General features: G+C 45.4%; 1 protein-coding gene across 10 annotated transcripts in view; it reads left to right on the top strand.

The window, feature by feature from the left end:
• The window catches only part of KTN1 (kinectin 1), a 57,255-nt gene extending 37,152 nt beyond the window's left edge, over positions 1–20,103 (top strand). For 4 of the 10 annotated variants that reach the window (XM_054286727.1, XM_054286722.1, XM_054286724.1 and 1 more), the window contains 12 exons: positions 1,912–1,998; positions 3,791–3,880; positions 4,887–4,967; positions 5,918–6,007; positions 6,091–6,183; positions 7,753–7,824; positions 8,286–8,369; positions 8,574–8,657; positions 10,861–10,944; positions 12,284–12,376; positions 18,084–18,203; positions 19,607–20,103. In XM_054286727.1, coding sequence (XP_054142702.1) covers positions 1,912–1,998; positions 3,791–3,880; positions 4,887–4,967; positions 5,918–6,007; positions 6,091–6,183; positions 7,753–7,824; positions 8,286–8,369; positions 8,574–8,657; positions 10,861–10,944; positions 12,284–12,376; positions 18,084–18,188 — 963 coding nt within the window. In that variant the 3' untranslated portion in view covers positions 18,189–18,203; positions 19,607–20,103. The remainder of the gene's footprint in view (positions 1–1,911; positions 1,999–3,790; positions 3,881–4,886; positions 4,968–5,917; positions 6,008–6,090; positions 6,184–7,752; positions 7,825–8,285; positions 8,370–8,573; positions 8,658–10,860; positions 10,945–12,283; positions 12,377–18,083; positions 18,204–19,606) is intronic. The other 6 variants (XM_054286730.1, XM_054286726.1, XM_054286729.1 and 3 more) reach the window with 3 other exon arrangements.
• Positions 20,104–20,819: the final 716 nt, after the last annotated feature.

The raw sequence follows: 20,819 nt of genomic DNA, 5'->3' as shown, positions 1-20,819 counted from the left end.
CCCCCACCACTCCAGAAAAAAACCCCCAAAACAACCAAACGTGTGCTCCCAGCACTCCTTGAGGCCTGGGGCATTTTGCAGAGAGTGTTTCTGACAGCTGTGTGGTGTCCCTGGGTGCTCCTTTCCTCTTGGGAGTGACTCAGCACACCTGAGCGTTCACTGTTCGGAGTTGTGTCTGCTCCTGGATTTGTTGATTGGATGAGAGGAGGGAGATTTGCTAGGGGACACATCTCACAGCAAGTTCTTGGATTTGGATTCAAACCTGGTTAACCCAGTTCAGAACCATGTCCTTTGCCAAGGGCAGGGAGGGTGGGAGGAGGAAAGGGGCTGAGCTTTGACAGAGTTCTGGTCCTTGTGTGGGACATGGGGCAGGAATCATCTTCAGGGTGCTCAGACCTGGCTCTTCCCATTCCTGAGAGTGGCTAATCCTGATTTTCCAAAGGAAGTGAAGGACTGAGCCTTCCTGCACAGCAGCTGCTGATGGTGCAGTCTGGGTTCTTTGTAGATGGAATTAAAGATTGTGTCTTCCATCACAGAGCTGTGGAGTTACTTCCTTGTAATGCATTACCTGTGCAGGGCAGGGCAGGGGAGTGTTATCTTTTAAGTTATATGGAAGAAAGTTAAAATAGAGGGTGTTCATCTCACCTGTCTCTCTTTGATACCCTGTAAAATCCAATGAATACCAGGCAATAAACTGTGTTTCTTAATAGTCAGACAATCTAAGGAAAATACTGAGAACTTTTGAGCAAGGAGTGCTGTTTAAGAGCTGAAATAAAGTAGAGAGAAAGAGGCTAAATAGTCTCAGCAGACAGAGGAACTGGAAAGGTGAAACAGAAAGTTTGTTTCCTGCAGAATCACAATGTCTGAATATTCTTTGTGCTGCAGGCAAAGTCTGGCTGCTGCTAAAGGCAGACCAGGCCTGTAAGTCCCAGCTTTTTCTCAGTTTTATCCGATGTTGTGTTTATATCCTGTGAACAGCCCTTGGGATTGTGGGCTAATAGAAGTGGTAAAGTAAAACTAGTGTAGGTGCTCGCTAGGCTTTTGATGAATTCAAAATGCAACCTTTCCAAAATAACCCTTTGCTAAAGGAGATTTGCTCTGAGGGTTGGAAAAACTGAAATCTAAATCCCAAGCACTGTAATCTCCTTGCTACAAGGCCCCACCATCCTTCAGAGGAGCTGTGAGGTGCTCTTAGAAGAGCTCTCAGGCTCTCACTGGTTGTGTTGACATCTTGTGGAGTACACGTTTGATGACCTCGCCAAGAAAGACACAGGAGGGTGGCACCGTGGCCTTCCCACGTGGGTCCGGGATGTGCTCACCTCTTCTGAGATCCCAGAGCCTCCCAGGATGGCTGCTGAGCACCAAACCAGCTCTCTGTGGGTGCAGTGGAGCGAGCTGCAAACCCTGAGCTGTGCGTTCCCGAAATCAGCGCCGGGTTTGGGCTGGGGTGTGGCTGCAGGATCAGGGGTGTAAATGTGCACACCTCCATGTCTCCTGGGTCCATGCTGGGTTCTGCACTGCAACACGCCTAACACTCTGTTGTGTAATCTGTGGTTTGGTGTCTGTGTTCCTCACTACTTTTGAAAACTTCCCTCTTTTCTTCTTACAAGTGCAGTCAAAGTGTGGGGTTGCTGTAGTGATAGTGCTCTGCAGTAACACTTGCATCAGTTTTGGACATGGGGACAGGTTGGGCAGAAATTGGCATTTTTTCCCTCCCACTTTTCATTCAGACTCTTTGAAGATCACACTTGTTTTTGCTAGTGTATGTCGTACTCCCCAGCAAAATCACCTTGCAGTAACCAGCATTTAAATGCAAATGGTGGAATGTAATGGGAAATATTTCTCTGAAGTAAAAGCACAAACAGTTTGAATATTGGCTGAACTGAAATCATTCTTTCTAAAAATGATTAGGACCTTCGGGAGAAAAACTGGGAAGCAATGGAAGCATTGGCATCAACTGAAAAATTGCTGCAGGACAAAGTGAACAAGACTGCCAAGGTTGTAATGTTGACTGCTAGAAATGATGCATTAAGCTAGAAGCAGATCTGCAGCTGGTTCTTTAAGTGAAATGGAGACATTTAACTTTTACTGCAGTTTAAGTATAACCTCTTCTGAGTGATCATTCATATACTTTCACCTCTGCTTCTTCCTGTTGTCTTTAGGTTGTTTGTGTTTTTTTTTTTTTTGAATGGTTAGTTTGTGGGCATGCTGACTTTTGATTTCTGTTTGCATAATTGTTAGAGCTGTTGTGAATTGGTTTTGATTTGTGGGGAGCTCCAGATAAAAAGCTGTGCTGGTGAGCAACCTGCTTTCTTCTACTGGGCTTTGGCTGTGCTTGAACAAATCTGTTGGACCTTGGAAGAACTAGAACTAAATTATTATTATTATTATTAAAAAATCTGTGAGCTTCTCAGAAAATTCTCACCACAGCTGTGAATTTCCTCTTTGAAAGCATGTGAAGCTTGACAGGGAATATTGGACCAATGTTCAAAATGATCTGGGATGTGACTTGCTTGTGTTTGCCATGGGCCTGATTCAGTGTTCATTGCCACTATGCAGAACTCAAAAAGAAAAAGCATCCAACTAACCCTAAGAGCAGCAGCCAGGAGCAGAGGAGCTCTGCTTTGGGGCTGTGTGTCTGTTCTGGAGCTGTCTCTGTGCTGGCAGGACCTGTCCCTGCTCTCACTGTGTGCTAATGCTTGCCTGCTTTCTCCTGCAGCTGGAAGACCTCAGCAAAGCCTTTTGCCCCTTCGTGGTGGCTCCTAAATTGCTGCCAACTAACACCCAGCACAGCCTCACCACCTAATGTCTCCTGTCTGTTTCTGTCTCTGAATCTCAGCCTGCTCTCACACCACCGATCCCTTGCAGCAGAGGAACTCAGAGCAGCACTGATGTCAGAGGGGAAAACAATCTAAATTATCAGTGGAGGATTTTGGCTGAAAGCTGCCCTTCTGTGCAGTGTTTCAGGCTCTCCACATTTAAGTTTAAGTGAGAGTCTGAGTGTTGTATGGCTAAACTAACCCAATCTGCCACGAGCACAGCGAGCACATGTCCTGTGGCTGCTCTGCTTTTAATGTGAAATACATGGAAGGGCAGATCTGTGGTGCCTGTGGCTCTGGGTATTTATATTTGCAGAGAACTCACAAAAAACACCTGGAGATTGTCACACAGCTCTAATAATTATCTCCCATTGCATCCAGGGTTGGGAAAAGAGGATGTAAGTGGCTTCCTCTTAAGTATATAAAAGTAATCTTTGAAAGTCTTCCTTTCTTGGCCTGGTTCAAATGTGCATTAACACAAAGTTTCCTTTTGATTTTAATTCTCTTTTTCCAAAGTGATGACGTTATCTTACGGTGATTTTTTCTCACATCTAAAATTATCTTAAAAGTACAGATTAGAAAATAAAAAGTTTGATTGACTAAACTATTTGATTCTGAGCTCACTTCACTTGAGTGGCAGGGCTGGTGCTATCTGTTGATGCAGTTACTCAGCACAGTGCAGTTTGTGTTGTGGACCAGTGAACAATGGTATAATTTCTGTACAAACAGCCTAGATTGGAGGAGAACTGCAGAAAATAAAAGCTTAAGTGAGAGCAAATGCAAAGGCCAAATTCTGAAGCAATTTGGTGCCCATTTCTGAAGCAATTTACTGCAATTGTAGAGACTGTAGCTCCTTTCTCACTAAGAAAAAGACTTCCTGGGTTAAGTAAATTGCTGTAGACAGAGGAGAGGCTGTTGCCAGGTCGGTGAGTGAGGTCCCCAATGTCACCTGTGCCCTCCTCTTGCTTTAGGAGAAGCAGCAGCACTTGGAGGCTGCCGAGGTGGAGACGCGCCAGCTCCTCCAGAAGCTCTTCCCCAAAGTCTCTCTTCCTTCCAACATGGTAAGAGAAGTGGATCTGCTTAACCTCCTGCTGGGGTCAGGGAGCTCTGCTCCTGCTGGGCTGGGCACTCCTGGGGTGTTTCCTCACAGCCCCTCTGTCCCAGGGCTTTGCAGTGGGGTCAGAGTGGCTCTCGCTGGTGATGCCTGTACTTGCACAGGGATGCAAAGCTGTGGATGGGTTGCTTCAAGAAGTGTTAAAAGGCCAAAATAAAAGTTATCTTGTGGGTTTTATGCCCCAACATCTGATTTACCTGTTTGCGTTACCTTGTGTCTCACTGAGATAATAAATTTTCAGGGACGGATAATGCCTGCTGTCATTGCTCACTGGCACAATGGGATCTCTGTATTCCCAACCTTTCCAGAGGAGCTGCAGTGCCTCTGTGATACTTAGTACAATTTATGGAGGTTTTATTTTGTTCCCAAGCACTGATTTCCAATTTTATAGTTTATATTTTTGGTGGCTTTCAGTGATTTTTGGTGAATTTCAGTGATTTTTCAGGGAAAATGCCCTGGGTTCATGGGGTTCAGATGGGGTCAATAACATCAAGTGAATCTGGAAACATGGGTGCATTTCATTTATAACCCCTAGAGGTTTTGAATATTCATATTTAAAATTGTTCCCAAATGTGCTAAAGTAAGTGTCCTGATAAAAGGACTTTCTGTAAGGTTATAGAATAAGTTTTTAGAGTTATACAGCATCTGCTTGAAGTGCTCAGGGATTTGGGGGAAGATGCCTCTGAATCTTCAAATGCTTCTGCAGAGCCCTGACACTTGCAGGGAGTCCTGTGTCACCCAGCTGCATTTCAGCTCCTCCAGGCCCCCCTGAGCTGTGTGTGTCTCATCACCTCGTGCTGCTGGGCTGCTGTGTTTGCCTGAACAACAACCATGGGGCTGTGTGTGAGCTCCAGGGCCTTGGGACACTGCTCCCTCAGCAGTGGGGAGGGAAATGGCCTGAGGAGAGCCCTCCTGAGGTTATCCTCAGCCTTAACTGAATGATTTCCCAACAGAGCCACAGTGAGTGGATATGTGGGTTTGAGAAGATGGCTAAAGAATACCTAAGAGAGGCTTCAGGATCTGAAGATGTCAAGGTAGGCACAAAAGATGGACAGCTGATGTGTGGGATAATGGATTTGTCCAGTATAAATATTGAAAACGGTGCTGTGGGTTGGGAAGTTCAGGTTCTCAGAGAAGTCACAAGAAAATTATTTTATATTAATTCTAGAATGGTTTGGGTTAGAGATCATCCACTTCCAGCCCCTCTGCCTTGGCCAGGTTGTTCAAGCCTCATCCAGCCTGGCCTTGAACATTTCCAGAGATGAGTCAGCCACAGCTTCTCTGGGCAACCTGCTGTTCAGATATTCACAGAAATGTATTTGCATCTTTGCTAAGTGCCTTGTGGAATTGTGAGCTCATCAAATTGAAAATCCCATTGTCCTTTTTTAAGTAATGGGGTTTTTTTTTACAGTAACTCAAAGTTTATGACTGAGTGTCACAGACATTTTTTATGAAAAATCCTTTCCTTAGGATTTTTCCTCCTGAGAAGCTGAGAGGCCTCAGGAACAAAATGTAAACATTGACTATCTGCTGCTGTGGAATGCAACAGGTGCATCTGGGATTGGTCCATGTTGGTTGTTTTTTATTAATGGCCAATCACAGTCAGCTGGCTCAGACTCTCTATCCGAGACACAAACCTTTGTTATCATTCCTTCTGATTCTATTCTTAGCCAGCCTTCTGATGAAATCTTTTCTTCTATTCTTTTAGTATAGTTTTAATATAATATATATTATAAAATAATAAATCAGCCTTCTGAAACATGGAGTCAGATCCTCGTCTCTTCCCTCAACCTCAGACCCCTGTGAACACTGTCACAACTGAGAATTGAGAGTTGTAGGTGAACACTGCACTTGCTGTTATTTTTTTGTGGGTTGGAAAGACAGAACTACCCAGGAGTGACACCAGCTTGTTGAAATAAGATGAATGGAACTGAAATCCATCCACTGAGATGTGACTCTTGTGGTGCCTTTCCTCCTTTGCCAGGCTATGGAGCAGAAGTTGAAGGAGGCTGAGGAAATGCACATCCTGCTGCAGCTGGAGTGTGAGAAATACAAATCTGTTCTGGCAGAGACAGTAAGTGGGATGCCTGGTCACCTCTGTGATGTTCCAGCTGCCTTTCTTCTGCTCTGAGCTTTCAAATCCCTCTCTCTTCTTAGGAGGGGATTTTACAAAGGCTACAGAGGAGTGTGGAAGAGGAAGAAAGCAAATGGAAGATAAAAGTTGAAGAATCACAGAAGGAACTTAAACAGGTATTTCTGAAGTTGGTTTTTTTTTTTCCTCAGCAGCCAGGCAGGCTCTGCTTGAAGTCACAGAGGGTGTCTGAGCTCTGTGAAGGCAGGTGTGGAACAGCCCTGGCTGCCTGGTTTGATGTGTGCATGGCCAGGGGATGAAAAAGGTGAAGTCTGCAACAAGTATAATAGGAATGATTCCTCATATCAGTGGTGTTCTGGTGCTCTGATACTTTCCTTCATGTAAAGGCTGGGTTTTCACTTTTGAAGGAATGTATTTTCACTAGAGAGACTGAAAAATGGAGGATTTGTTGATGTCTTTAGATTTATGTCGCTATTTCTCTTGCCATTTTTACAGAAGCAAGAAAAACAAACAGCACAGGTATAAAGTCTTTGACCATTATGATAAATCTGTGTCACAGAATCACAGAATGGTTTGGGTTGGAAGGACCTTAAAGCTCATCCAGTTCCATCCCTGCCATGGCAGGAACACCTTCCACTGTCCCAGGGTGCTCCAAGCCCTGTCCAACCTGGCCTTGGATAATTCCAGGGATGGGGAGTCCTTTGCAGATGCTGCAGGAAGCAGCCAAATAATAAATAATAATATTAATGCTGATGGGATAGGAAGCCAAAGATTGACTGTACAAGTGTCTCATTAATGTGCCCAGAAATATAAATTTTTCTGATCCTGATAACTTGGACTCTGTTTTTATTGAGCACATAAGGTTTTTTCTGAGTATATTTGTGAGCAGATATGGACTCTTTGTGCTAAAATTAAAGTATCATAGAATCATAACAGTTTTCTGAAAGCTGTTAAAGTGCTGCTCAATCCATTATGGTCAACTAATTACACTTGAAATTGCCTGCAAAGCTTTCCTTTTAGGAAGGCTCTGTTGATAGCAAAAGTGGGAAGAAAAAGGGCTTTTATGTTTATTTTCTAATCTAGAATTAAATTAGGTCAAACAGCTTTTTTTTTTGAAAAAGTAATTTCTAAAGTATCTGTGCTTAGTAAATTTGAGTGGCACTGTGTGAGCCTGGCAGCAAGCAGATGATTTATGAACATCTTGTTTGAGGGGCTTATAAAGGCTGTCAGATCTGGAACTATAGATGTGCTGCCATCTGCTGCACTTACACAGCCCCAAATGAGGCTGAAAATGCTGGGTTTGGGTACAGAGATGGTGAATATTCCCAGTCTGGGAAGGATATTTTCCTTACCATGGCTAATGGACAACTGGATTAGTGCTTCTATTCCAAATCTTTCAGCCATGTGGGCTCTAAGTATGTCAGAGAACTTGGGCTGGGAATAGATAGGAATGGTGTAGATTCAGTAAACTGAATTATTTGAGTGAGCATCTTATTTTATTCAGCCACTCTGATTTCATCCTTAATATTTTTAGGATAAAATATTTAGATATTTAGGATTAAATATTATAGATAATTTCTACAACAGTATTACAGATAATTTTTACAATATTATAGATAATTTATTATAGATTTCTACAATATTATAGACAAGTTCTTTGTGTATTTATGCAGAGTTTGTCTCAGACCAACCCAACTAAATATTTGTATTTTTCCCCCAAACTGCAGATGCGTTCCGTGGTCACTTCTTTGCAGCACGAGGTGGAGAGGTTAAAGGAAGAAAACAAAGAAGTTGAAACTGTAGGTGCAGGTGGTTTTTTCTTCTTGTCTTTGAAGCCTTATGTTGTTGAAGCACAGTTGAGGCTTGTGCTGTAAATCTGAACTTCTCCCAGCCTGTGCTGCAGTTTAACCTGAGCCTTTGGGGCAGGGTTTTAAAAGGCAGAGAAGCTGGAAAGTTGTTCTGGTTTTTACTTCTGTACTCACCCACTGGGGCTCTTTCTTGGGAGACTGAGCAGTTCACTGCTTGTTGACAATCATGGGCTTGATACTTTCTCTTTTTATCTTATTTTTGATGTTTAAGTCTGCAGTCTGATGTGTAAATATGTGCAATTGCTGGGCTTGAAATGCTCTCAAAACATCATGGAATATTTGATAGAAATTTATAGCCAATTATAAGCAAATAATCAGGCCAATAATCAAGCAAATGATACTGCAAGAAAACACTGGAAACATCTGATTTAACTCTGTTTTTCTGTTTCTAGCTTAAAAAAGAGAGAGAACACTTGGAAAGTGAACTAGAAAAGGCAGAAATAGAACGATCCACTTATGTTTCAGAAGTCAGAGAGGTAAACACAATTGTCCAAACTGTATTTTATTTTTTTTTCCTTTTGATTACCAATTGCCTGGCAAACTAACCTAGTGCTTAGCCCCTGTGGCTGAGGAGTTTGTGTGCTTGTGACCTTAGGCTAGAGCAGCACACTAATAACTGAGCAGAAGAGAACGGGCATACTAAGGAGACAAATCCTAAAAAACTCTAAACTTCATTTCAGCTCAAAGATCTCTTGACTGAATTGCAGAAAAAACTTGATGATTCATATTCTGAAGCAGTAAGACAGAATGAAGAGTTAAATTTGGTAAGAAGCTTGTTGGGCACAAACGAGGCTCCCAGCATACGTCTGAAGCGGAGACTTATTTCAAATCCTGTCTGTTCTGCTAACCTCTTCAGCCTGATATTTTTGTCCATTGAAATCACTTATGTAGTCTGACTTTTACAATTTGTCTCTTTTCTCTGCTCCTAACAATAGCATGTCTGGTTCTTAAGACTTTTTCCCAAAGTCTGTAAGACTTTCATTCCTGAAACTTCTTGAGAAGATTTGCAGTGTAGGCATATGCAGCAGCAAATGTAATGTCCTTGGAGCAGCAAAAGTGGTCCTCTCATCAGTTTAACTGGAGGATTATTCTCCTCTGGTGGATTTTTTCCCCCCACAAAGCTTTTGAGGATGCCCTGCTCTGTGCAGAGCCTTTTCCATCCTGCTCTGTATGAACAGAAATTGGCCAGACCCAAAGTTGGATGAATTCAGAGTATTCAGCCATTCAGCTGCTGACACCCTGCTGTGGCTGAATGGCTGTGCTGGCTTGGTGCTTGCATGTGTCACAGCCTGTTTGGCTGGAAATGCTTCCAGCCAATAATGCTCCTGTAGCAGCTCTCTCAAGAAGGACTTGGATTAACAGGATAGACCTAAGGATGCATGGTTTTCCATTTTGAGCCCTTTCCCTTCTCACTTGTTTCAGTGACCTGTTTTTTAAGGCTGCAGGAGCAGTCAGAGCCTTCCTCTGCTTGTGTTTGGCCAGTGCTTTCCTGCTTTTGAGCCAGAATTAGGGAGGGTTGTCCCTGTCACCATGTCTGTGGGATGATGGGACAACCAGGCTACTGCCACTGATGGAACTGGACTGAAATAGCTGATTTAGAAAAATAACCACTACCACCACAGTAACAATGCGCTGAAGTTAATGGTACACCAGCCTCAGCAAGCAAAGCCTCTCATTCTGAAAGCAAGGAAAATGGGAATTGAATGCATATCTGGGAATTAATCAGCAAACACCAACCTCTTTGAGGCAACAATTTATTATGTCTGTGCACAACAAAAGCTCAAAAAGCTGAGTTCCCTGCTAGGACAGCTTGAGTGCAGTGTGCTGTGCTGGTGGGAGTGTGAGGATGTGTTAAACAACCACCTCCATGCAGCTGCCTCAGAAATGCTGTCCTATTCCTGAGGAATTCAATTTGTGGGGTTTCAGAATGGGTTCCCCACTATTTAAAAGGTAAGCAAGTGAAAATGCAGAGGAGCTTCACCAAAATGTGTAAGCCCAGCATTCACCAGCCCAGGTGCTCCAAAGGGGGAAAGCCTTTCAAGGGTGAGACAAACACAGTGTGTAGGTTTGGAGTCAGTAAAAATTCAGGGCTCTGAGTAGCCCATTGTTCCCTCCTTTAATCTCCTGCTGGCTTGCAGGAAGATTGACAGCAGGAATAGTGAACATTAGCACAGCACACTTGAGAGGCACAAATCCAACAAAATTGGCACTCGAGCTCCTTGTTAGCACTTCTGTTTGAGGCTCAAGCCTCAAGTGCTCTGGCTGGTTCTGTGTGCTGTATTGAAGAGCAATCAAAATATCCTTTAAAAAAAACTGTGTATCCTTTGGAAAGGCTGTAGTTTAAGTACTGACTGCAGCCAGTACAAAGTATTCATCCCTCTTGACTGAAATAGTTTCACTGTTTTGGATTGAATCTAAACACAATCGACAAGTTAATATCCCCCTGTCAGTGATTCATGCCTTGATATGCCATTAACAGACTGGTTAAGTCAACATAGTTGTAGTAAGTGGTGCTTTATTAAGATGATAAGTAGAGCTTTTTAGTTTATTCAGCAATAGAGAGACTGTTTAGCCTGCTCTAGCAAGATGACAATCTTCATTTTTGCATATTTGCTGTGAATTAAGTTGGAGTCTGGGCTGAATCCCTTGATAAGGATGCTGGAGAGGCTGATGCTCCTCCTGGAATGGAGTTGAAAAGTTGAAACCACTCGTAAGGAAGCCAGTGCCAACCACGTTTTTGTCTTCTGCAGTTTCCATTCTTTACCTTTATCTTTACAGATGGAGTCTCTCTTCCTTGACTGTCCTGGTAAACCTCATCATACATGTGCACTAATCCCCTGTGTGCAGTAATTGTTAGTAAATCTGACTCCCTTTGCAGTCCATGTGCACTGGGTTAATCCCTGGGACAGACAGAGGAGATCTGTGTGTGTGGAAGTGGAACTGATCTGCTTGCTTACTCTTTTGCAGCTGAAAACACAGCTAAATGAAACACTATCAAAACTCAAAGTTGATCAAAATGAGAGAGAAAAAGTAGCTGGTGACTTGCCCAAGGTAAGCAGAGACCTTTAGCAGTTGCAGATATAAATGTTGGCAGAACCCCTCAGTGTCTGGAGTTTTGCAGTGCTGGAAATGATGATTTGTGACTTGATTTGAGCTGGTGGGTGTCTTGCTCCACTGGCTGGGACAGCAAGAGCTCTACCTGCATGTCAGAAATGCATGAAACTGCAGCTAGAATGAAATGATAAAATGAAATGATAAAACTGCAGCTAAAAGCTCTGTTTAATCATCCTTCTTGAAAGACTCCCCTGTTCATGATAATTTTATGCCAGTAGGTACAAGTGGTGATTTGGGGCTGGCAATTCTTTACTTAAAAGAAACCCCAACCTAACAAAAAGCCCATCCCACAGCCCTCCACCCACACTACAGGTTTTTAATGGCAGTCTCAAATGGCAGAGGGCTGCAAGCTGCTTTACAAAGCATCTGCCCTTTTGCACGTGGTGACATGTCCACTGTAACCCAGCAGACTGCAAATCCTAAAAGTTGGATCTGTGCAAGTGTGATGGGACAAACAGCTGGGTTTCCCGTGCTTTTCCTCAATGACAAGATGGGTTGGAGTGGAGAATCTTGGAGCATGAGAGGTCTCAGTGCTGTCTGTCACTCCAGAAACAAAGGTGTCATGGGAGAATTGGTAAATGGAGACAGGAATAGCCTGTGGAGTGCTGGGCTCTGGCTCCAGGCTCTGCAACACCTTGTTCCTCCAGGATAGTTTCAAATTGGGCTGAATTCTTCCAGAGTTGGAGTGAGAAGTGCTGTTGGGGGAGCATATTTTGTCCTGGACGGGGATAGATGGTCACAAAAGCACTGGGGGAGGTGGGAAGCTAAAGGAAACCTGCTGTAATAAAGAATTTAAAACATTTTGCTCTGGATGGTTGTTTTGGGTGTTGAATACAAAGCCAGCTGTGCTGATGTCCATGGTTCATGGTATATCCTACATAAATACAGAGCTGGGGTTAGGATTTTGGAGAGCTGCACTCCTGCTCTTGTGAGATTTACTGCATGATTTCTACCTGATAACCTGATGTGAAACTATTAAAGCTTCCCTGTAGGATTGCTCTCAGGTGCAGACAGGCTGACATGCAACATGCTGATTGTGAGGAGACATGTCAGTCTTGGCAAATGGGTTGGTCCCTGGAGCAAATCTGGCATAAAACAGATTTCCTGGCATAATCTGGCATAAAACAGAAATCTTTAGACAGAGCTAAAGATTTCCTGAGTCTCTGGTGCTCTCAGGGAGATGGGGCTGTGCTAATTGTTGTGCCTTCCCTGTTTCTTCCTTCCTTTTTTTTTGTTTTAAATATGTCTTTATTTTTACCCTGTCTTTCCCTTGCAGGCCCAGGAGTCTTTGGCAGCTCTGGAGAGAGAGATTGGGAAGGTTTTTGGGGATGCCAATGTTATTGAAAACAGCGACGTTTGCACAGACTCGGTGAGCGATTGCTGGAGCTCCTGCTCAGGGGCCACTCACATCTCAAAGTGGCAGCTTGGGGAAGTGAGGCCCAGCAGAGGAACAGGATGTTTGGGTGACTGGGGCTTTATCCAGTGCTGCAGCTTGCCAGGGTGTCAAGGATTCCCTGGGAATTTTGCTGCTGTCTGGATCGTGACCTCCTTCCTGTGCCTCAGATTTGCAAAAAGGGAGGGAGGAATTCTGGGCTTTTGGTGGGTTTTTTGTTTGGTTTGGGCAAAAGTGGGGAGATCCCCAGATTTGTCCCTTCAAGAAGGGAAAAGGGAAGCCAAAAATAACTCTGCTGATGACTAAGTGGGCTGAAAACACTGTGGGATTGGCCCTTCTGACATCAGTAATGCCAAAGAAAGGCAGTCTTGCACAATCTGTAACACTCAGAGATTCTCTTGCCAGTACATGGTTCCTTCTGCTCCTCTGCAGCTGTGGCCAAGAGCCAGAACTTGATTTCAGCTGGAATTTGTGTTGATCTTGATGTGGCCCAGCAGCAAAATGTTGCTAAGATGAACATTCAGCCCTGGATGCTGTGGGTGGGTGACTCTGCAGGCTGGGGTGTTCCTGTATCCTCCAGCAGTGGCATTCCAGCTTTAGGGGCTGGAATTGGAGGCAGGTGGCTCCCCTGAGCCTGTGGGTTGCTGTCAGGATGGTTGGGTATGTTGCTGGTCCTCAGAGCATTGCCCTAAAGACACCACCTGCGCAGGGGCTGGGGCTTTGTCACTGCTTTTTCCATCTCTGGCAAAAAGAGGCTTTCACACCAGCCCTGGAACAGCTTTCCAAGGGCAGTTGGGAAGGCTGAAGAGTGGTGTCATTGGAGCTGATTCCCCATTTTCTTCTGAAGGACAGAATGGAAGGACCTGCTGTCATTTGAGGGGCAGAGGAGCACTTGCTGATAGCACAAATAATTCATATCAACTCCTTTTAGCTGCTGAACCTAAGTGGCTTCATCAGCTGTGAGAGGAAGCTCGGGGTCCTCTGAGGAGAGCGGCAGGGAAGCCTATGCAGTCATCAGCAGGAGTGAAATGGCTTTTCCAGGCTCATCACTCATGGATGCTGATGGACCCTGTGCTGGGCTCACCATGGCTCAGCCAGAGATGCAGCTGGGCCTGGGAGATTTCAGATGTGCCAACCCTGGGAGCTGATTCCTGCAGGATGGGAGAGCTGCTGAGCCCTCCCTGTGCTCCCATGGGAGGCTGGGGGCTTTGGTGCTGATGCCTTGTGAAGGCTGACCTAGAACAGAGACTGGATGGAGTGAAAGAATAAAATAGGGATTTATTAGGAGGGCTCAATGGCAGCACCTTGGACAGCACAAGAGCCCAGCCAGGGCTGCACCCAAGATGAGCCAAAATGGTCACAAAATGGAGAACTGGTCACAGGGTCTCTCGTGTGACAGTGTTCACAGAGGTCCAAAGATGAGGGAAGAGATGAGAATGTTGACTCCGTGTTTCAGAAGGCTTGATTTATTATTTTATGATATATATTATATTAAAACTATACTAAAAAAATGGAAGAAAAGATTTCATCAGAAGGCTGGCTAAGAATAGAAAAAGAAAAAATTATAACAAAAGCTTGTGTCTCGGACAGAGTCCAAGCCAGCTGACTGTGATTGGCCATTAATTAGAAACAACCACATGAGACCAATCCCAGATGCACCTGTTGCATTCCACAGCAGCAGATAATCAATGTTTACATTTTGTTCCTGAGGCCTCTCAGCTTCTCAAGAGGAAAATCCTAAGGAAAGGATTTTTCATAAAAGATGTCTGTGACACTCTCACTTTGATCAGTTCTGCTCCATTTGCATATTGGTGTTCATTGTCCCATTCCAGCTTTAGCCCATGAAGTCCCATCCTGCTTGTTTTTCTCTCTTCAGTCCATTTTATTTATGTTCTTGGCCCTGAGACTTGGATCATTTGTCCTTGGTGCCCAGCTAGAGCAGGAATTGTTTTGTCTCCCTGCTCTGTGCACAGAGCTCACCATCCCCTCATATGAAGCCCAGCCCCACACACTGAAGCAGCACAGAACTTGAAAAACAGAAAAGCCAAAACCTGAGGCATCAGTGCCAGTCAGGAGCTGTGTCCCTGTCTGCAGCAGCTGGAGAAAAGCCCCCCTCAAACCAATGCCAGCTCTCTGTGCTGTGCCTTCATGGCTTATCCACGGGGACAGCTGTGCCATCAGCTGTGGCATCTGTGGCTGGTGGCTCTGGACAGCCCTCCTGAGCTGGGCTGTCACCAAATGTGCCCTGTGGTGGCCCAGATGTGCTTGTTTGGTTTAATTGCCTTACCTCACAAAACTCCTGTGGCTCTCTCATTGCTCTGCTCTTGCTGCACATTGTGAGCCCAGGTTTCTGCCAGAATATCCATGGCTTTATTCTAAAGAGGAGTGTGGAAAAACAGTCCTAATAAACCTGCAATTAAGGCTTCATTAGTAAAAATACATTAATTGTCTAAGCAGCACTCCTGACAGGTAGCCATTGGCAGAGGCTGGAATTAGAACATTATCTTTTCTCCAAGCCTTTTCTGCTGCCTTTTTTTTTCCCTCTTTTTGAGGGGAGAAAAGGAATCTGTCTCCCCAGAAGCCTAAAAACCCAGCTGAAAATAGCTCTGAGATCAAAAAAGAAAGTCTTCCAGCCACTTCCACCTAGCAACAGTGCCTCTTTTTTTTTTTTTTTTATTATTTTTACTAACGACCTGAAAACACATGCTCAAAAATGAACATATTTGTTCCTTCTGGGTGCTGGAACCAACCCACAAAATTGAGAAATGATACTTGCATAAACCCTCAAACACACTCAGAGTGTTTTCTTTAGACTCCTTTGCTTTCTATTTAAAAATAGACCATTTGGGGTTTCTAATCAGCTGCTTTGTCACTTATGGGACCAGCTGATGACTAAAGGGGGCTTTTAGTGTGCTTTAAGGAAGTCATTTATATTCAGCAGCTTGCTTAGGCACTGAGCTGATTTTGAGGCTTATGTGCAATGTAATGTGCTTTTCCCCCCAAATCTCAGTGCAGAGCAGTCCATCACTGGGAGCTGGGAATGCCAAATGTGTGAAACAGCCAAGGGGAATCTGTCCAGACTGCTCAGCTCCTCCTGTAGCTGCTGGGTCTGAAATCACAGGGGCTTCCACACTACCCTCCTCTTCCTCTCTTCCTCATCTCCCAGAGAAGTGGATCACAGAATCCCAGACTGCTTTGGGTTGGAAGGCACCTTAAGGACCATCCAGTTCCAACACCCTGCCATGGGCAGGGACACCTTCCACTATCCCAGGTTGCTCCAAGCCCTGTCCAGCCTGGCCTTGGACACTTCCAGGGATCCAGGGGCAGCCCCAGCTTCTCTGGGCAGCCTGTGCAGGGCCTCAGCATCCTCACAGGGAAGGATTTATTCTGTTTATCTGCCCTAAATGTCCCCTCTTACCCCCAAGTGATGCAGAGCACAGGGCTGGGGCTCAGCAGTGTGAGGCAGCTGTGCACCCCTGGGTTAGCAGGAGGACTGTGCTGAGCCCAAATCCATTGGGATCTGGTCAGGATTGGCCCCAGGAAGATTGGGGATGTGTCTGCAATTCGTGAGTGAGCACTGCCTGGCATTGGTGAGCTCACAGAACAGAAGGGAGGTGCAGTAAATGAGGCAGGCAGGGAGGAGCTGTTCCCAGAGGGGCTGGGAGGGCACTGGGGGCTCCTTCCTTGCTCCTGCTGGGTCTGTGCTGCTGCCCAGGCTGCCTCACTGCTGCTCAGAGCTGGATTAATTCCTCTGTTGGCTGCTAATTGCCTTTACCCTTCCACTGCCATCAGGCTGCTAAGCAAAGTCTCAGCCCTGACAGACCTGATTTTCTGCTTTAATAGGGTAAAACAGGTTAAGGCTGGCCTAATACAGATCCCAATGACTTTTTTACAGTAGACAAATGTTTACCAGTTGCACAGGAGTAAGAGCTTTGCTGTAGATTGTTTTGTTCTCTTGTCTGAGCCCAGAGTTGTTCCTGTAATGCTGCAGGTGCTTGAGTTTGATTTACTGCTCATTTTGCATTTCCAGCCAAATGGGAGCAGGGAAAATGGCCCTCTCTGAACTCCCTCTAATTTCCCTGGAGCTCTGGGGAGAGATTTGCACCCACATTATGCATCAGTCTCATTCTGTGGGTAGCTCCAGAGTGGGGCTGATGGATGCTGAGAGCCTGCAGACACCTCTGTGCCCCTGTGGAGAACTGGGTACTTCTGCAGTGCTGACACCATGGCACACTTGCTTATTTTAGCTGTTAAATTTCAAGGAAAAGCTCTCCTGCAGGTGATGTGCATGTCTATGTTCTGGGCTGAATAAGGAGTAGTAAGGTGGGTGTGTGTTGGATGTGGAGTGCTCTGTGCATCTCTGCAGGAGTTAATCAATAAATATAATAAAGCAGGGGTTAATTAATCAATAAATATATAATAAAAGAGGGATTACACAGCACTGTTAGCCCAGGCTGACAGGCAGGGAGGCAGGAGGGGGAGAGTCCATCTTCAGCTGTGACACTTCCTGATTAAGAAACTGTTGAATTCTTAGGAAAAAAAAAAACCAAACATTTATTTTTGTTTCAAAACACAAGCTCAGCATTTTCATTTCAGCACAGGAAGCTTTCTAGCCCGTGGTAGCTTTCATTTTTCCTGTTTTCATTTTCTTCCTGTTTTCTGGTGCTGGCAAGTAGGAATTTCCCAGGGCTTTGGAGCAGAGGGTGAATCCGTGGGAAGGGTGTGGAACTGCAGGCAGATGTTCCACAGCTGGAGCTGCCTTGGGCTGGGATGTTGGATTCTGCTGAGGACACCTCCCTCAGCTCCTCAGTCACACCCAGGCCTTGGTGGTGCAGGAGTTTGGCTGCTCCAGCTCGGGGCTCAGGAGTGGTGAAGGCTGAGCTGGAACAGAGGCTGGACAGAGCTAAAGAATAAAGCAGGGATTTATTCAAAGGCCTCAATGGATCCACCTTGGGCAGCACAAGAGCCCAGCCAGGGCTGCACCCAGGATGAACCAAAATGGTCACAAAATGGATGACCAGTTACAGGGTCTCTCACTTTTATAAGTTCTGCTCCATTTGCACCTTGCAGTTCATTGTCCCATTCCAGCTTTAGCCCAGGCAGTCCCACCCTGCTTGTTTTTCTCTCTTCAGTCCATTTTATTTATGTTCTTGGGCTGAGATTTGGATCATTTGTCCTTGGTGACCAGCTGGAGCAGGAATTGTTTTGTCTCCCTGCTCTGTGCACAGAGCTCACCATCCCATTATGTGAACCCCAGACCCACAGACTAAAGCAGCACAGAACCTGAAAAATATAAAAGTTAAACCCTGAGGCATCAGCTGTGCACCCTGGCCTGTGTTATAAACCACATCTGTGGGGTTCAGCCAGGCTGGTGGGGAAACAACCTTTGGGGCTGGATCAGCTGTAGGTACCTGCACAATTCCTGGAGCAGGGAGGGCTGGAGTGCCAGGCAGTGGGGTAGGAGCTGGATGTGCAGGTGATGCCCTGAACAGGAAAAGGGCTCCTTGACTTTGAACCATGTTCTCCTTACACGTGGCCATAACCCTCTGACTGACAAGAACTGTTCCCTTCTGCACCACGAGTTGTAATTTTATACAGAGGATCTAATTCTGGGCTTTCTTGGTAATTAGATTGTAAATGAGTTTTTAATGATTTCCTTTTTTTTTTTTCCCCCTTCTTCCAGGAATTGAGTGATAAAAGGAGAAATGTGGTGGTGAATCTCACCCAGGATGTGGGTCACCTCAAGAAGCTGCTGGTGTCAGTAAGCCAAATGCTGTCAAAGGGATGAGGACACTACAGCCAGGTGGGTGTGGGCAGTGACCCCCAGTTCAGCTCCTGGGAGGGACACTGCTGTGTTATGGTGGGGCTTTGTTCAGATTAACAGCTCACATGTCAGAATATGAGGCTTTTTACAATCAGTGAATTATTAAGGTTGGAAAAGCCTTCTGAGACTGAGTCCAGCCTTTCCCCAGCTCTGCCAAGGCCAGCACTGACCATGTCCCCAAGTGCCACATCCAGGGATGGAGATTCCATCCCTGCCCTGTTCTAATGTGTGACCCTGCTGGCACTTTCAGTGAAGAATCTTTTCCTAATACTCATCCAAATTCCACATGCAAATCATATAAAGCTCCTGGTAGGCCCTGAATTTGTTCCTGTCTGGATGCATGTCAATTAGCTGAGACTGATCTTCTGTCCCTCATGTAGGGAGGTAATTCCACCCCCCCTGCTCCTTCCTACAGCAGGATGCCCCAAGTTTTGTTCTCCCAGAGCCTTTTTTCCTCTTTGTTTGCTCCACCATCAAACTGTCTGCACTCCCATGCTCTGATTGGGATGGAGGATATGAAATAACCCACAGAGGTGGTTGGGGGAGTCTGAACACCAGCCTGCCATGAGCTCTTAATCAGTTACAGACATGTGGACAAGGCTTTCGTTTTAATACCAAACCAGCTTGGAAACCTGGTGATTCACAGAATTCACAGAATCACTGGGTTGGAAGAGACCTTAAAGATTGATTCCAACCCAGCCCCAACAGCTCAACTCAGCCCTGGCACCCAGTGCCACATCCAGGCTTTGTTAAACACACCCAGGGATGGGGACTGCACCACCTCCCTGGGCAGCCATTCCAGAACTTTATCACCCTTTGTGTAAAACACTTTTTCTGATATCCAGCCTGTATTTCCCTTGGTGCAGCTTGAGGCTGTGTGCTCTGGCTGTGTCAGTGCTGCTGCAGACAGAGCCCAGCCCCAGCTGAGTGCAGCCACCTTCACCTTTCAGGAGTTGTAGATAAAGTCAAATAACCCAGAGTCAGCTGAGGGTTGGATAAGCTCAAGACACTGAACTTTTTAAGGAAGCTGATGCAGATTTGGGTCTGAACTGGGAGCTGCAGCACTCACTGAGGAGTGTCAGAGCTGCCTTTCACCTGCTGAGGATGGAATTTGTTGCATTCCTGATTCAGGAGCTTTTTGTGCTGCTGCCTTTGTAAAGCAGGGGCAGCAGAGCTGGCAGAGGGTGCCTGGGTGTCCAGGAGGGAGGGAGGGAGGTGCTGCTGCACCTTGGCTGCTCTGGGAGGCTGCTCCTGCTCAGCTCCACCACCCAGGCTCATTCCCTGGGCTTCCTCATGGGCTGACACCAAGGAAATGCAGGCAAGGTGCTGGAATTATGAATTATTCTAACCCTCTGACCTGGTGCTTTGTGTTTCTCTTGCAGAGTGAAATCACGGGGGAATCGTTCATTTGAGGATAGCAGAAGGCATTGTATTATATTTTGCCAAATTAAAGCCTTATTTATGTTTTCACCCTTTCTACTTCGTCAGAAACACTGAACAGAGTTTTGTCTTTTCTAATCCTTGTTAGACTACTGATTTAAAGAAAAAAACCCCAACTCTGTAAACACCTCCAGAGTTTAGTTTTATAATAAAAACAAACCTGTTTGGATAATTAGACCTTTACATTCCTGGAGAGACAGTAAACACATAATCTTTTATCTTATTTTGCTCAATAAAACTTGTTCAGAAAATTCCAACATGGTAAAGTCACCAGTGGGAAATGACATTTTAATACTGATGTTGTACACTGTTTTACTTAATTACATTTTTGGGATTAGCTGCCTCTGACTTCAACCTCAAGTAAACACTCCTTTTTTTTTTTTTTTCTTTTTTTTTTTTGGTTGCTAATGTAATCAGTTTTTGTAATGGTGTCAGCAAATAAAGGGATGCTATTATTCAAGGTGTTCCTGCTCTCTTCTTTCAAGTGAGTTTGGATGACTCAGGTGAGGTTTCCACCTCTCCCCTCCCCAAAATGAGCATCAGGTTGTGCTTGTTTTTGGGCAGAGGAGGAGGCAGCAGGTTTTAAAAAAGACAAGAAATCCCCATCAAAGTGCCGTGTAAATTGTGGTTCTGTACCATGTGTTGTTTTTGGGAAGGATCAGGGAGTGCCAGGGGGAGGAACAGCTGGAATCACTGGATGTGACAAAGCCAGTGGTGAGCAGAGTGTGTCCATCTGCCCCAAATCCACCCCCTGGGTGGAATCTGGGCTGGAAGGAGTTCTGGGACAGGGTTTGGATGCTCTGTTCCCTTGTGCTTTGCTGGGAACAAGTGTGGGAGGGTCTTTGATGGGCCAGGGATTCTGTGGGGGGATCAGGTGGCCTCTCTGTGTCTTAGAGGAACCTCTCAGTCCTGTGGGATTCTGCAGTGGGCAAGGTGAGGGGTGGTTTGGTTTTTTAGAACACTTGAGGGTGTGATTATCTGAGGGAAAGTGATAAAACGGGGGTCAGTCGTTAATTGGGGGGTTAATTGCAGAGGTGAAACAGATCAAACTGCTCAGCCTGAGCCGTTCACTCCCCTCTGTGCTGTTTTTTAGTTAATATTTGGCCTTCACCAGGCAGGAGGTAAAGAAGCCTCTTCCTTACATGGTTCCAGTGA

This window comes from Melozone crissalis, unplaced genomic scaffold (genome assembly GCF_028551555.1).
Source record: "Melozone crissalis strain CALT ecotype California unplaced genomic scaffold, PUWL_Pcris_2 ptg000056l_1, whole genome shotgun sequence".
Taxonomy (NCBI): Eukaryota; Metazoa; Chordata; class Aves; order Passeriformes; family Passerellidae; genus Melozone; species Melozone crissalis.
Note: the sequence above shows the minus strand (reverse complement) of the source record. Positions and strands in the feature narration are given on the sequence as shown.